Source organism: Physella acuta, unplaced genomic scaffold (assembly GCF_028476545.2).
Source record: "Physella acuta isolate Inbredline_101_S28 unplaced genomic scaffold, ASM2847654v3 ptg001574l, whole genome shotgun sequence".
NCBI lineage: Eukaryota > Metazoa > Mollusca > Gastropoda > Physidae > Physella > Physella acuta.
Genome location: NW_026733088.1, coordinates 77,361 through 91,761, shown reverse-complemented (window position 1 = coordinate 91,761; position 14,401 = coordinate 77,361). Strand labels below are relative to the sequence as shown.

General features: G+C 37.1%; 1 protein-coding gene across 7 annotated transcripts in view; it reads left to right on the top strand.

The window, feature by feature from the left end:
• LOC131928944 (uncharacterized) overlaps window positions 1-14,401 on the top strand; it is a 42,117-nt gene that overhangs the window by 6,157 nt on the left and 21,559 nt on the right. For all 7 annotated transcript variants that reach the window (XR_009383866.1, XM_059285123.1, XM_059285126.1 and 4 more), the window contains exons 4-6: window positions 5,822-5,924; window positions 8,049-8,154; window positions 13,101-13,186. Coding sequence is in view for 6 of the 7 variants with exons in the window: in XM_059285123.1 (XP_059141106.1) it covers window positions 5,822-5,924; window positions 8,049-8,154; window positions 13,101-13,186 (295 nt within the window). In the remaining variant the exon portion in view is untranslated. The remainder of the gene's footprint in view (window positions 1-5,821; window positions 5,925-8,048; window positions 8,155-13,100; window positions 13,187-14,401) is intronic.

Genomic DNA, 14,401 nt, shown 5'->3' with positions numbered 1-14,401 from the left:
ATGTAACAGCAGGTGGTATGGGGGATAGTTTATGTCACAGTTGGTGGGAGGTGGGATAGTTTTTGTCACAGTTGGTGGGATAGTTTATGTCACAGTTGGTGGAAGATGGGATAGTTTTTGTCACAGTTGTTGGAAGGTGGGATAGTTTATGTAACAGCTGGTAGAAGGTGGGATAGTTTATGTCACAGTTGGTAGAAGGTGGGATAGTTTATGTCACAGTTGGTGGAAGGTGGAATAGTTTATGGCACAGTTGGTGGTAGGGGGGAAAGTTTATGTCACAGTTGGTGGGATAGTTTATGTCACAGTTGGTGGAAGGTGGGATAGTTTATGACACAGTTGGTGGAAGGTGGGATAGTTTATGTCACAGTTGTTGGAAGGTGGGATAGTTTATGTCACAGTTGGTGGAAGGTGGGATAGTTTATGTCACAGTTGGTGGGATAGTTTATGTCACAGTTGGTGGAAGGTGGGATAGTTTATGTAACAGCAGGTGGTAATGGGGATAGTTTATGTCACAGTTGGTGGGAGGTGGGATAGTTTTTGTCACAGTTGGTGGGATAGTTTATGTCACAGTTGGTGGAAGGTGGGATAGTTTTTGTCACAGTTGTTCGAAGGTGGGATAGTTTATGTAACAGCTGGTAGAAGGTGGGATAGTTTATGTCACATTTGGTGGAAGGTGGGATAGTTTATGACACAGTTGGTGGAAGGTGGGATAGTTTATGTAACAGCTGGTGGGATAGTTTATGTCACAGTTGTTGGAAGGTGGGATAGTTTATGTAACAGCTGGTGGTAGGGGGGATAGTTAATGTAACAGCTGGTGGTAGGGGGGATAGTTTATGTCACAGTTGGTGGAAGGTGGGATAGTTTGTGTCACAGTTGGTGGAAGGTGGTGTAGTTTATGTCACAGTTGGTGGGAGGTGGGATAGTTTTTGTCACAGTTGGTGGGAGGTGGGATAGTTTTTGTCACAGTTGGTGGAAGGTGGAATAGTTTATGACACAGTTGGTGGAAGGTGGAATAGTTTATGACACAGTTGGTGGAAGGTGGAATAGTTTATGACACAGTTGGTGGGATAGTTTATGTCACAGTTGGTGGAAGGTGGGATAGTTTATGACACAGTTGGTGGAAGGTGGGATAGTTTATGTCACAGTTGGTGGAAGGTGGGATAGTTTATGTCACAGTTGGTGGAAGGTGGGATAGTTTATGTCACAGTTGGTGGGAGGTGGGATAGTTTTTGTTACAGTTGGTGGGATAGTTTATGTCACAGTTGGTGGGAGGTGGGATAGTTTATGTCACAGTTGGTGGGAGGTGGGATAGTTTATGTAACAGCTGGTGGGATAGTTTATGTCACAGTTGGTGGAAGGTGGGATAGTTTATGTCACAGTTGGTGGGAGGTGGGATAGTTTATGTCACAGTTGGTGGAAGGTGGGATAGTTTATGTCACAGTTGGTGGAAGGTGGGATAGTTTATGTCACATTTGGTGGAAGGTGGGATAGTTTATGACACAGTTGGTGGAAGGTGGGATAGTTTATGTAACAGCTGGTGGGATAGTTTATGTCACAGTTGGTGGAAGGTGGGATAGTTTATGTCACAGTTGTTGGAAGGTGGGATAGTTTATGTAACAGCTGGTAGAAGGTGGGATAGTTTATGTCACAGTTGGTGGGAGGTGGGATAGTTTTTGTCACAGTTGGTGGGATAGTTTATGGCACAGTTGGTGGAAGGTGGGATAGTTTATGTCACAGTTGGTGGGAGGTGGGATAGTTTATGTAACAGCTGGTGGGATAGTTTATGTCACAGTTGGTGGAAGGTGGGATAGTTTTTGTCACAGTTGTTCGAAGGTGGGATAGTTTATGTAACAGCTGGTGGAAGGTGGGATAGTTTATGTCACAGTTGGTGGAAGGTGGGATAGTTTATGTCACAGTTGGTGGAAGGTGGGATAGTTTATGTCACATTTGGTGGAAGGTGGGATAGTTTATGACACAGTTGGTGGGATAGTTTATGTCACAGTTGGTGGAAGGTGGGATAGTTTTTGTCACAGTTGGTGGAAGGTGGGGTAGTTTATATCACAGTTGGTGGGAGGGGGGATAGTTTATGTCACAGTTGGTGGGATAGTTTATGACACAGTTGGTGGAAGGTGGGATAGTTTATGTAACAGCAGGTGGTAATGGGGATAGTTTATGTCACAGTTGGTGGGAGGTGGGATAGTTTTTGTCACAGTTGGTGGGATAGTTTATGTCACAGTTGGTGGAAGGTGGGATAGTTTTTGTCACAGTTGTTCGAAGGTGGGATAGTTTATGTAACAGCTGGTGGGATAGTTTATGTCACAGTTGTTGGAAGGTGGGATAGTTTATGTAACAGCTGGTGGAAGGTGGGATAGTTTATGACACAGTTGGTGGAAGGTGGGGTAGTTTATGTCACAGTTGGTGGGAGGTGGGATAGTTTTTGTCACAGTTGGTGGGATAGTTTATGTCACAGTTGGTGGGAGGTGGGATAGTTTATGTCACAGTTGGTGGGAGGTGGGATAGTTTATGTCACAGTTGGTGGAAGGTAGGATAGTTTATGTCACAGTTGGTGGGAGGTGGGATAGTTTATGTCACAGTTGGTGGAAGGTGGGATAGTTTAAGTCACAGTTGGTGGAAGGTGGGATAGTTTATGTCACATTTGGTGGAAGGTGGGATAGTTTATGACACATTTGGTGGAAGGTGGGATAGTTTATGTAACAGCTGGTGGGATAGTTTATGTCACAGTTGGTGGAAGGTGGGATAGTTTATGTAACAGCAGGTGGTATGGGGGATAGTTTATGTCACAGTTGGTGGAAGGTGGGATAGTTTTTGTCACAGTTGTTGGAAGGTGGGATAGTTTATGTAACAGTTGGTAGAAGGTGGGATAGTTTATGTCACAGTTGGTGGAAGGTGGAATAGTTTATGGCACAGTTGGTGGTAGGGGGGAAAGTTTATGTCACAGTTGGTGGGATAGTTTATGACACAGTTGGTGGAAGGTGGGATAGTTTATGACACAGTTGGTGGAAGGTGGGATAGTTTATGTCACAGTTGGTGGAAGGTGGGATAGTTTATGTCACAGTTGGTGGAAGGTGGGGTAGTTTATGTCACAGTTGGTGGGAGGTGGGATAGTTTTTTAACAGTTGGTGGGATAGTTTATGTCACAGTTGGTGGGAGGTGGGATAGTTTATGTCACAGTTGGTGGGAGGTGGGATAGTTTATGTAACAGCTGGTGGGATAGTTTATGTCACAGTTGGTGGAAGGTGGGATAGTTTATGTCACAGTTGGTGGGAGGTGGGATAGTTTATGACACAGTTGGTGGAAGGTGGGATAGTTTATGTCACAGTTGGTGGAAGGTGGGATAGTTTATGTCACAGTTGGTGGAAGGTGGGATAGTTTATCTCACATTTGGTGGAAGGTGGGATAGTTTATGACACAGTTGGTGGGATAGTTTATGTCACAGTTGGTGGAAGGTGGGATAGTTTTTGTCACAGTTGGTGGAAGGTGGGGTAGTTTATGTCACAGTTGGTGGGAGGTGGGATAGTTTATGTCACAGTTGGTGGGATAGTTTATGACACACTTGGTGGAAGGTGGGATAGTTTATGTAACAGCAGGTGGTAATGGGGATAGTTTATGTCACAGTTGGTGGGAGGTGGGATAGTTTTTGTCACAGTTGGTGGGATAGTTTATGTCACAGTTGGTGGAAGGTGGGATAGTTTTTGTCACAGTTGTTCGAAGGTGGGATAGTTTATGTAACAGCTGGTAGAAGGTGGGATAGTTTATGTCACATTTGGTGGAAGGTGGGATAGTTTATGACACAGTTGGTGGAAGGTGGGATAGTTTATGTAACAGCTGGTGGGATAGTTTATGTAACAGCTGGTGGGATAGTTTATGTAACAGCTGGTGGTAGGGGGGATAGTTAATGTAACAGCTGGTGGTAGGGGGGATAGTTTATGTCACAGCTGGTGGTAGGTGGGATAGTTTATGTCACAGTTGGTGGAAGGTGGGATAGTTTATGTCACAGTTGGTGGAAGGTGGGATAGTTTATGTCACAGTTGGTGGAAAGTGGGATAGTTTATGTCACAGTTGGTGGAAGGTGGGATAGTTTATGTCACAGTTGGTGGGAGGTGGGATAGTTTATGTCACAGTTGGTGGGATAGTTTATGACACAGTTGGTGGAAGGTGGGATAGTTTATGTCACAGTTGGTGGAAGGTGGAATAGTTTATGGCACAGTTGGTGGAAGGTGGGATAGTTTATGTCACAGTTGGTGGGATAGTTTATGTCACAGTTGGTGGAAGGTGGGATAGTTTATGTCACAGCTGGTGGGAGGTGGGATAGTTTATGTCACAGTTGGTGGAAAGTGGGATAGTTTATGTCACATTTGGTGGAAGGTGGGATAGTTTATGTCACAGCTGGTGGAAGGTGGGGTAGTTTATGTCACATTTGGTGGAAGGTGGGATAGTTGTATTTCTTGCACCTCAAGCACACACACCTGACATAACGAAGAAAATGCTATCATAGCTGAATACACACTCCTTAACGTGACTGTCCAGCTTGCCCTAGCTGTCTCATAATTTACCAAACATCCCGTTAGCAAATCTTACGAGATAAGTAGTTTAGTTCCGTCTGCATCTAACCCTACAGTGTCCTTCATCCTTTTGTCTGAATTTACCACCACCCTCCCCGCTCCCTTAGTAACAGATCTCCCAAGCTCCAGGTCTGAGTTGTTGCGACCTACTTTCATGCCACTCCCCTGTCTTAGTTTAATGCATGAGCGCCATATTACGGCGCTTCTCTACCACTGGTAAAGATAACGCACGACCCGAATTCTTTTGGATGGTTGTAGGCTGATGACTTACCAAACTAAAATATTACCAGAGAACCGTGAACTCGTATCTAATGTCTAGGGTAAAAACACGAAGACCTTCTGCAACTAATTATACTTTTAATCAATACACAACCTTTTAATATGTATACAAGTCCAAATAATAAATACTATGTAAAATAATAGAAATAAACAAATAATGAAAGACCCAACTTACGAGTTGAAGAATAACACAATGAAACTACTAACACTGGATAAGGTACTTAAGTAATCAACACAACCTACATGATTTTAAATTGAGGCACAGAAAAATACTGAATGCAGAGGTAATTAGGGAAAAATGCTGCTTAACTTAGAAAATACAACATGGCGTCGTACATGGCATTCTCAGGAAAATTCCTGATATATATATATAGGACCCCAGAATTATGGGATGTTCACCTCAAAGTCAAAGACTATTGGGTAGGAAATAGCCGAAGCACTAGCCAAGCGAAATCATTGGTGAATCTTATCACGTGATGGAAAATTTCTTTGGATTGCACCACAGACCATTCAAGGCCAATTAAATAGAAAATCAAACCATTAAATAATAAAAAAGAAGACCTAAGTAGGTCACAGCCAGGTCTTTCCTGGTCCAACTCTCGGTAGTGGTAACACTACTGATAAACAAACTGTAGTCGTTAAAGTAAAAAAGTAAAGTAAAGTTTCCCTTTCAAACCTGACGGTTTATGGGGCTAGTGACGTAGAGTTCACTTGTTTCTGTGACCTCGGCATATGAAGAGATAGTGTGGTCAGCACTATGCCCAGCCGCCTTTACTTTCCCTAACGTGAGTTAGGTACCCATCAGAGTTGGGTGGACTCAATGACGTTCTACTTACTTGAAACCGGATTCGAACTCGAGACTTACGGGTTGAAGTACTGGTACAGATTTAATAAAGGACTATGGTTAAAATGCTAAAATACCATTTTTTAGCTGCCAAAAAATGTTTCGGTGTTTTCAGACAAAATGTGAGGTGATGTACACGGCCGGTGTTATAATGATTGGCAAAGGATGTTATTATCAACCCACATATTTAGAGGTCAGCTATTCATGCCTCAAGAAAGGTCAGTATAGTGGCAGAACCAAATTCTCTTGACATTTAGAATACAGGCTATGGATTAAGATAAAAGTTAATCATTATATGTAAGGGTAGCTTAACCCTAACGCTAACCATATTGTTCTTGTGTCATGTATTAATGTCATGTCACAGTGTCATGTCATTGTGGCATGACATTGTTCTTGTGTCATATGTTTAATTTACTTAAACATTTAACATCTTTTTACGGGACATTCTTAATTTTTAGAATCGTATTTTTTACGTGTGTGGGCTGGGGGTAGGGCCGGGGTTTATGTGGGACAACAAGACGTCCAAACTAAAATACTCAAACATAACGAACGTTTAGTGGTTTAGTGACCTGCACATGAGAATGCAGCGAATAGATTTAAGTGATTGATGCAAACTGAAATAAACACGTCTTCTCTTATTTTACTTTCTCGTATATTGTATTGTAACTGTCGGAAAAACACAGTTTTGCAATTTTGTTCATATATATATATATATATATATATATATATATATATATATATATATATATATATATATATATATATATATATATGTGTGTGTGTGTGTGTATGTATGTGTTTATGAAAACAATAACTTGAGTACTGTTACACCTAGGTTGATGAAATTTCATATTTAAGTATTATATTAACTTTGTAGTTCTGTTTCAACTTTTCAGCGATTTCCGGTAAATGGAAGTGGAATTTAGTCTGCGTTCAATTTTTCAATAGCCTATAACTCGAGTACTGTTTCAGATAGATAAACAAATTTCACATATAAGTAAAACATTTAATTCCCTGTCTTCTGTCGAATTTTGAGTAATTTCCGTTGACCGGAAGTAGTAATTTACGCTAAAGTAATATTAATTATAAATTTATAAAGTACTAATAATATTACGCACTACTATACAAATATTGTTTGCCGTTTACTTGGTGCGCAATTCTTTTTTTCTACGAGATTCTATTCTATTTTAAAAAGCTTAAGTGATTAAAAATGGATTAAAATCATGTCTATATCCCGAGTTGCCATTCCCCGTAATGTTATATAAAAATATTCGAGAAAGTTTAGGGGAGATCACTACCGGTTTATTATAAATATTGTAATATCAATTTGACTTTCACATCTAAAAAATGAGATAAGCTTAGCAAATTACGAAATGTTATAACAAACCCCACCAAAAACAACACACTGTACCACATAGCAGCCCACTCCAACCTCAATACTACATTATTTACCTCACCCCACACAATGATCCACTCCAACCTCAATACTACACAATATACCTCGCCCCACACAACGATCCACACCAAAACACACCTCACCCTAAACCCTAATACACACACACCACACAACCCACATTCACATGTCTCACACACACAACACACACACCTCACCTCACCCTGAACCCTAATACACACACACTACAACCCACACACCTCACCCCACTTCACTCGACCTCATTTCACACCAAAAACACCATTTACCCACACCACAAACACCACACACTACATCACACAAGAGCAAGACATGGAGTAAAACGGAGTGTCAAAGGTGAAGTAGAATGAAATAGATTTTAGTAGAATAAAGTCAAATTAGAATTAGAGAGTTAGTGAAGTAGAGAGTAGTATAGTACACATTCGACTACACAGTAAAATGTAAAAAAAATATAGTATAACTCAGTAGTCAAGAATACAATGTATAAGAATTTAGTAGGATAGATCTGTATGGAGTAGAATATCGTTCACGTAAAAACATACATCCTGCGGCACATATCCCATTATCTTATATATATATATATATATATATATATATATATATATATATATATATATATATATATATATATATATATATATATGCAAACTTATAAATATTTAGTCGATTTTATTATAATATAGAAAACAAACGATTCAAAACGAAAAAATCGGTATTTAAAAAAATAGTATTGCAAGTTACACATCTGTAACGCATTACATTTAGTTAACCTCTATGAAAGAGGAGGGGAGGGGCTTTCTTTTTGAGGACGTCGGAAATGGCTAACCCTTTACTAGTATCAAACACTTTTAATTTGTCTAAAAACCATACCTCTAAACAGTTTTGAAACCAATGACAACTGATTTTTCAGAAACGCCTATCGTTGATGTGATGAACCTTGTACAAACGGTGCAGGCGGCAGAGGGCACCATACGCTCACATGGTGGGAGCAATCCGAGCTTAAAGGAGCATATAACGTAAGAACATTCAACTTTGTCAAATGTTAATGGCACAACTGCCGAAAACAGAAACTAATATGATGTAGGTCCAAACCATATCACTAGTCCCACAAAAACATCACCAGTCTAAAAACTAAATCAAAATTCGGCAAAGCTATATGACCAGTTAACAGATATACATCACCAGTCTAAAAACTAAATCAAAATAGGGCAAAGCTATATGATCAGTTAACAGACATACGTCACCAGTCTAAAAACTAAATCAAAATAGGGCAAAGCTATATGATCAGTTAACAGACATACGTCACCAGTCTAAAAACTAAATCAAAATAGGGCAAAGCTATATGATCAGTTAACAGACATACGTCACCAGTCTAAAAACTAAATCAAAATAGGGCAAAGCTATATGATCAGTTAACAGACATACGTCACCAGTCTAAAAACTAAATCAAAATAGGGCAAAGCTATATGATCAGTTAACAGACATACGTCACCGATCACAGTTTTGTGAATTCTTTCTTCTCATGTATCAAGTATAGAAGAAGTTTTATAATTGTACAACAAATCGAAAGTGTGTGTATTTGTGTGTGTGTCTGTCCGTCCATCCGTCAGTCCGTCCGTCTGTCTGTCCGTCTGTACGTCCGTCCGTCTGTGTGTCTGTCTGTCTGTCAGTCTGAAAAAGAAAAGCTTGGATCACTTTAGTACCTATTGTATATCTTTACTAATATTTGAGAAGAGACCCACGCTTTACTTTATAGTAATTTAAATAGTAGTGTATAATTTATTTTCTACTTTTTAGTGCATTATTACATAAAAGCTTGTTATTAAAACGTTTTTTATGAATTTTTCTCAGTACTTTACATGTTTTATTTACAATAGAACTACATGACTAAAAACCATTGCGCACCTATTGAACGTGATGGCGCAGCTATTGAACGTGATGACGCGGGTGGTGTGTTTGGATAGACATGCCTACTAATTCGGTCCAAAGTTAAATTAATTCATAAAAAATAATTAGGCATCCAATTAAGTCAAATTTAATGTCATAATTCATTGTCTTTATGTCGTGACCCACGTATCAATTACCAACCGTATCTGTCAGTTAGAAATGTCAGAATTTTCGCTCCGACGTTTCGATCTAGACTGACGACAGACAGAGAAAGTGAGTTAAATAAAAGCTTGTAAAAAATTCATTAAAAAAATTCACAAAAAACGTTTTAATAACAAGCTTTTATGTACTAATACACTAAAAAGTAGAAAATAAATTATACACTACTATTTAAATTACTATAAAGAAAAGCGTGGGTACTTGCAATTAAGTTGCAGGGAAATTGTTCTTGCCAAAGTTTCCTGTTTAATCTCCTTTTAACGGGAAAATTAGAGTCAGCTAAAAAAACGAGTTTAAAGTGACAGAAAACTAATCTAAACTGACAGGGGCATTATATAAACTATACCTTTTTTAAAGTGCTTAAATTAGATCCACCACTTGCTGATGCGACAAAAAGTTGACATTTGATAAGGAAATAGATCTGGTGCTGTAAGCACCTGGGAAAATACCAGATTCTCAGAAATGTCATATTAAGGGGTTAAAAATAGAAACGTTTTACTTCTCAATTGTAATTATTAAATGGACGCAACAGAATCAGGAATTTAACCTTTTAATTTCCCCCGTTCTTTGACTACATAAAAAAATCAACGAAGAAAACCTACAGATAGAAGAAAAATTCCTTTAAAATTTATACTAAACGTTTTTCAAATAGGTGTGAAAAATAATTACATTTATAGCTCAATTTGACCTATTTAAAGGGATATAACTGTTTCAGGAATTTAAACTCTTAATTTCCCTTCTCCTTTGACTAGTTTAAACTTCTAAGACGACACACACAAATAAAACACAAGATTTTGATAACGGAAAAATTCCTTTACAAAGTTGTAGTAAACTATTTTTACATAGGTGGGAAAATTAATTACTGATGACTTATAATTAATTTTTTGTTAGACAGGTGAGGTAAACAAAGCAAATACGTCACAGACAAAGAATGCCGTTAATTAGTGTGTTGGGTGCCAATTGGTGCACACGGGTATATAATTTTAAATAGGACACTGTTAAGCTATTTGTACACTACTATTGAATAGTTAAAGAGTATATTTAGTAAAAAAAACTCTAAGAAAGAGAAATTCAAACTTTGACAGGTAAATCAACAGGAATAATTAAACTTCGTAAACTTGTAAGTAGTTGTTGAATGAAATAAGCAAAAATATAGTAATATGAATTGTATAGGATGGTATGGTGCGATTTTTTTGCTATTGTTTTTAATTCACTAAACTCCTCGAATCTAGTAAACTAATAACAACAACGCTATACTTTATATGTGTTGCAAAATAAACACGGTTATAAAATTGTAACATAATAAGTCTCTAACACCATTAGGCGCCACACCGGGTGACACCTGACCTTGCTACGCCACTGGCTTTTAGGGTGTAAAAAGCTATTTACTCTTACATATTATTATTCTATTTTATTTTGTATATTTTAATTGTATCGTTTGAGGTTGTTGCTCGATAGGTGAGTGAAAGTATGTGATAAGCTGTTTCCTGTTGAATAGTTGACTCTGATGGTTTGTAGATGTGTGTAATTAAAAGTTATATTGGAGAATGGCAGGTAATATAAAGGTAAACTTTTAGAATCCAGTGCTGTTGCTGTTTTCAACGTTGCATTATGCAATTTAATTTTTGTTAAAACACAATTTCTGAACAAACATATATATATATATATATATATATATATATATATATATATATATATATATATATATATATATATATATATGTATTAACATTTAAATTTGGACATGGCTTTACATGACTGGAGCAATGCATATCCTATAACGGCTCGTTCTTTTATACCAATACGGTAGATGGCACTTCCAGTGTAATGGGGATAGAGAATTTTTTTTTTAACTTACAGCTTCTATCCCACTTATTTTTAGAACAAAAGAAAAGGTCATTACACCAGCGGGTACACTTGATGCGCACATTTTTTTAAAGTCGAAAACATGTGTATCTTGAATCCTTAAATGAACAAAACACAATATGAGTATAATAGCGCGAAAAAATAGTACTTTATCAAGGAAACATTGAATAATTTTTAAAAAATAGTTTATTACGCATCTAATTAAACCACATTTTATGTCATAGTTCATTATCATTGAGTCTTTACCTACATGAACATTTTGAATCAAATCGGTCCAGGAGAAGAGATACTTTAGAGAAAACGGAAATAAAGTAGGCTACTACTTTCGGTCACTGTAAATTACTCAAAATGTGAGAGATTCAAGATAATGTATATCGTATACATATGTCTATAATATTGTTTACCTAAACGATACTTAGGTTATTGGTATTTTAGAAACCGGAAATAGAGTGAAATACCTATTCCGTTTATTGAAGGTAACTCAAAATTTGAATATTATTCAACTTTAAGGTCCTATACTTATATATAAAATGTCTTTTACCTAACTGAAACAGTACTTAGGTTAAAGAGTTCTCTCGCAAATAGAGTAAAGTACCACATCTGGTTACCAAAAATTGTTACAACGTTGAAGAATTACTGCGCAAACAATTTAATACATATACATGAATGTTAGTCTACATAACTTAAACGGCGCTCCAGTTATTGGTTTTTTAAAAAAACGAAAGTAGAGAATGTACCACTTTCGGGAACTTGAAATCGCTCAGACGTTGATACAAGACTACAAAATTGATATTGTACTTATATATGAAATTTCGTTCACATATGTGAGCGGGTGAATGGATGATTTATTTTGTATTATTTTATTGGGTGCGAATTTGTGCGTGAATGGTCCACTGGACAGCGGCTACAGGGTTTCCCCTTCCGCCCGAAGCGGTCAGTATAAAAACTGACCGCTCGGATAATTTCTTTCTTTTTACCCGAGGCGAAATGTAGATCGGGTCAGTTTCTGTGTGGGCACCTCGTGCTTGCAGTGAGGTTGCTTGTGCAACTTGGCTGGGTGTTTTGTTTAGTCGAGTTTTGTTTAGTCGTGTTTTGTTTAGTCGTGTTTGGTGTATATTGCTTTGTATATCTTTTGTCAGTTAAAGTGCTGCTCTGTTTTGTGTATATTTAGCATAGTTGTTTGGCCTGGGATTGATGTAGATCTTGTTTTTATTTACTTTCTTTTTTTGGTTCCAATTTAATTCATGCAATACATTCTGTAAAAACTGTTAAAGCTTTTTTGTGTGTTTATTCTAGACTAAGGTTAGGTTATTAACCAGTCTGGGTTTAGCCGGACTTGCACTGGTCGGACAGTAGTTAGATAAGCCTAGAAGGGTAGATTTTAGTTATCCCCCCCCCCCCCAGCAGGGCTTACACATAACTGAAATGGTTATCTGAAAAAGTTATCGTGTTTACAGACGCACACATACAGACATACAGACAAAATTGCAAAACCAAGTTTCTCCGTTCCGGAAGGATTTAAAACGACAAAGTTTTTTTAAAATCTGTATTTAGATTTTTTGCACGATTACAATTCATTCTTTATGTTCCGTGTATGATAAAGTAGGGAAGTGTAAAAATGTGAAAACTGTCAAAATATTTGTTAATTATTTAGAACGTTTACAATACTTGCTCTATACTTTGTATACGAGAAAGTAACTATTAGGCAATGTAAAATTGAGGTGAAAACTACTTTTAGGAGGGAAAAAGGTATACACTCTACAGACCAGTGCTTTTACTAAGGAGAGGAAGATTATTTTCTTATTTTCAGTGTATTTTTAAGCCTCTAATGGGATATTTAAATTTCGACACCAAAAACTATACCCAGCAAAACCTAGAGGTTTAAAACTTTGACCTTTCCATGCTGTTATTAATTATGTGGTGTTAGGGGCAGGGTTAATGTTATAGTTAAATTTTGTGTTACAATAACTGATGCCCTTGTTTGAGTCAGGTATACCGTTAAAGTTCTGCCTCCAGATGACGTACGTGATAGAGCAAAAGTGACGGTGTCTGTAACCAAAGCTAAAGTTTCATCAGGTGAGAGAACTTATCCTTGTTAGCCTCTCTCATCAGGTGAGAGAACTTATCCTTGTTAGCCTCTCTCATCAGCTGAGAAAACTTATCATTATTAGTCTCCATCTTCAAAAGTTTTTATTTAACTTGCTTCCACGTGCTTTTGTCTTTTGATGTGCTTAGTGCTTAATTCTTTGTCTGTCATGGATCAAAACTGGCGATCAGAATTTAGACCACTTCAAACAGGCCACTTTCTTTGAAACATGTTACTTGAGATAAGATCTGATGACAATGCAATGCGACATCAAATAAATTTTGTATGAATTAATTCAAGTTTCCAATATAAAGTAGTATCATCGGTCTTAAATACTCATATTATTTGTGTTTATATTTCCGTTTGCGTTATTGTTTGAGTTTTATGTTTGTGTTTAAGTGTGTTTTCCCCACGTTTTCTTTAACTTGCTTTCGCGTCTGTTTGTTTGTTTTTCCATCAAATCTTGCGATCGAAATTTCGGGCACTTTCCAGTTAGCTAGCGCGTTGAAATTTTCAGGGAAGCTTTGTTTCTGATGACAATACAATATTCAATTATTATTATTACTAAATTGATCCATGGAAAAATTTTATTGATCATTTTAGACTCCTATTGATATGTACCAAAAAAAGGGGACATAACCTAGTAATTGGAAAAGGCACGTGTTTTTTACGAGTTGTCTTCGTTTACCCAAAAAAAGTGAATGCGAGAAGATAAAATCGATAGCAAGATTTGAATGCAAACAAACAGACAAAGACTAAAAAGTAGAAAATAATTATCATTAAAAAAGTTTTATAAAAACCACGTTTTCTGATTGAACTAAAAAGTAGAAAATAAATGCTATACTTCACACTAATGCAAGCGATCACTCTACTATAAGCGATCGCAAACTGCGTGCGCATTATGATGAAAAATGAAAAACGTGGGGCGCCGTGATTTTCTTACAGTTTTTAATACTGTTGACTCTCTACAAGCTCCCTAATAAAACTCAATAGTATTATCTAATCAATAGTAATATAACTTTTACATCTTATATTAACATGGGCCGATAAAAAACTTTTACTTCGGTTTTAGATCGCTTGCATTATTGTGATGTATAGCATTTATTTTCTACTTTTTAGTTCAATCAGAAAACGTGGGTTTTTAAAAACTTTTTTAATGATAATTTTTGTTTGCTTTTATGTTTGCATTTGCAACGTATTTTGCG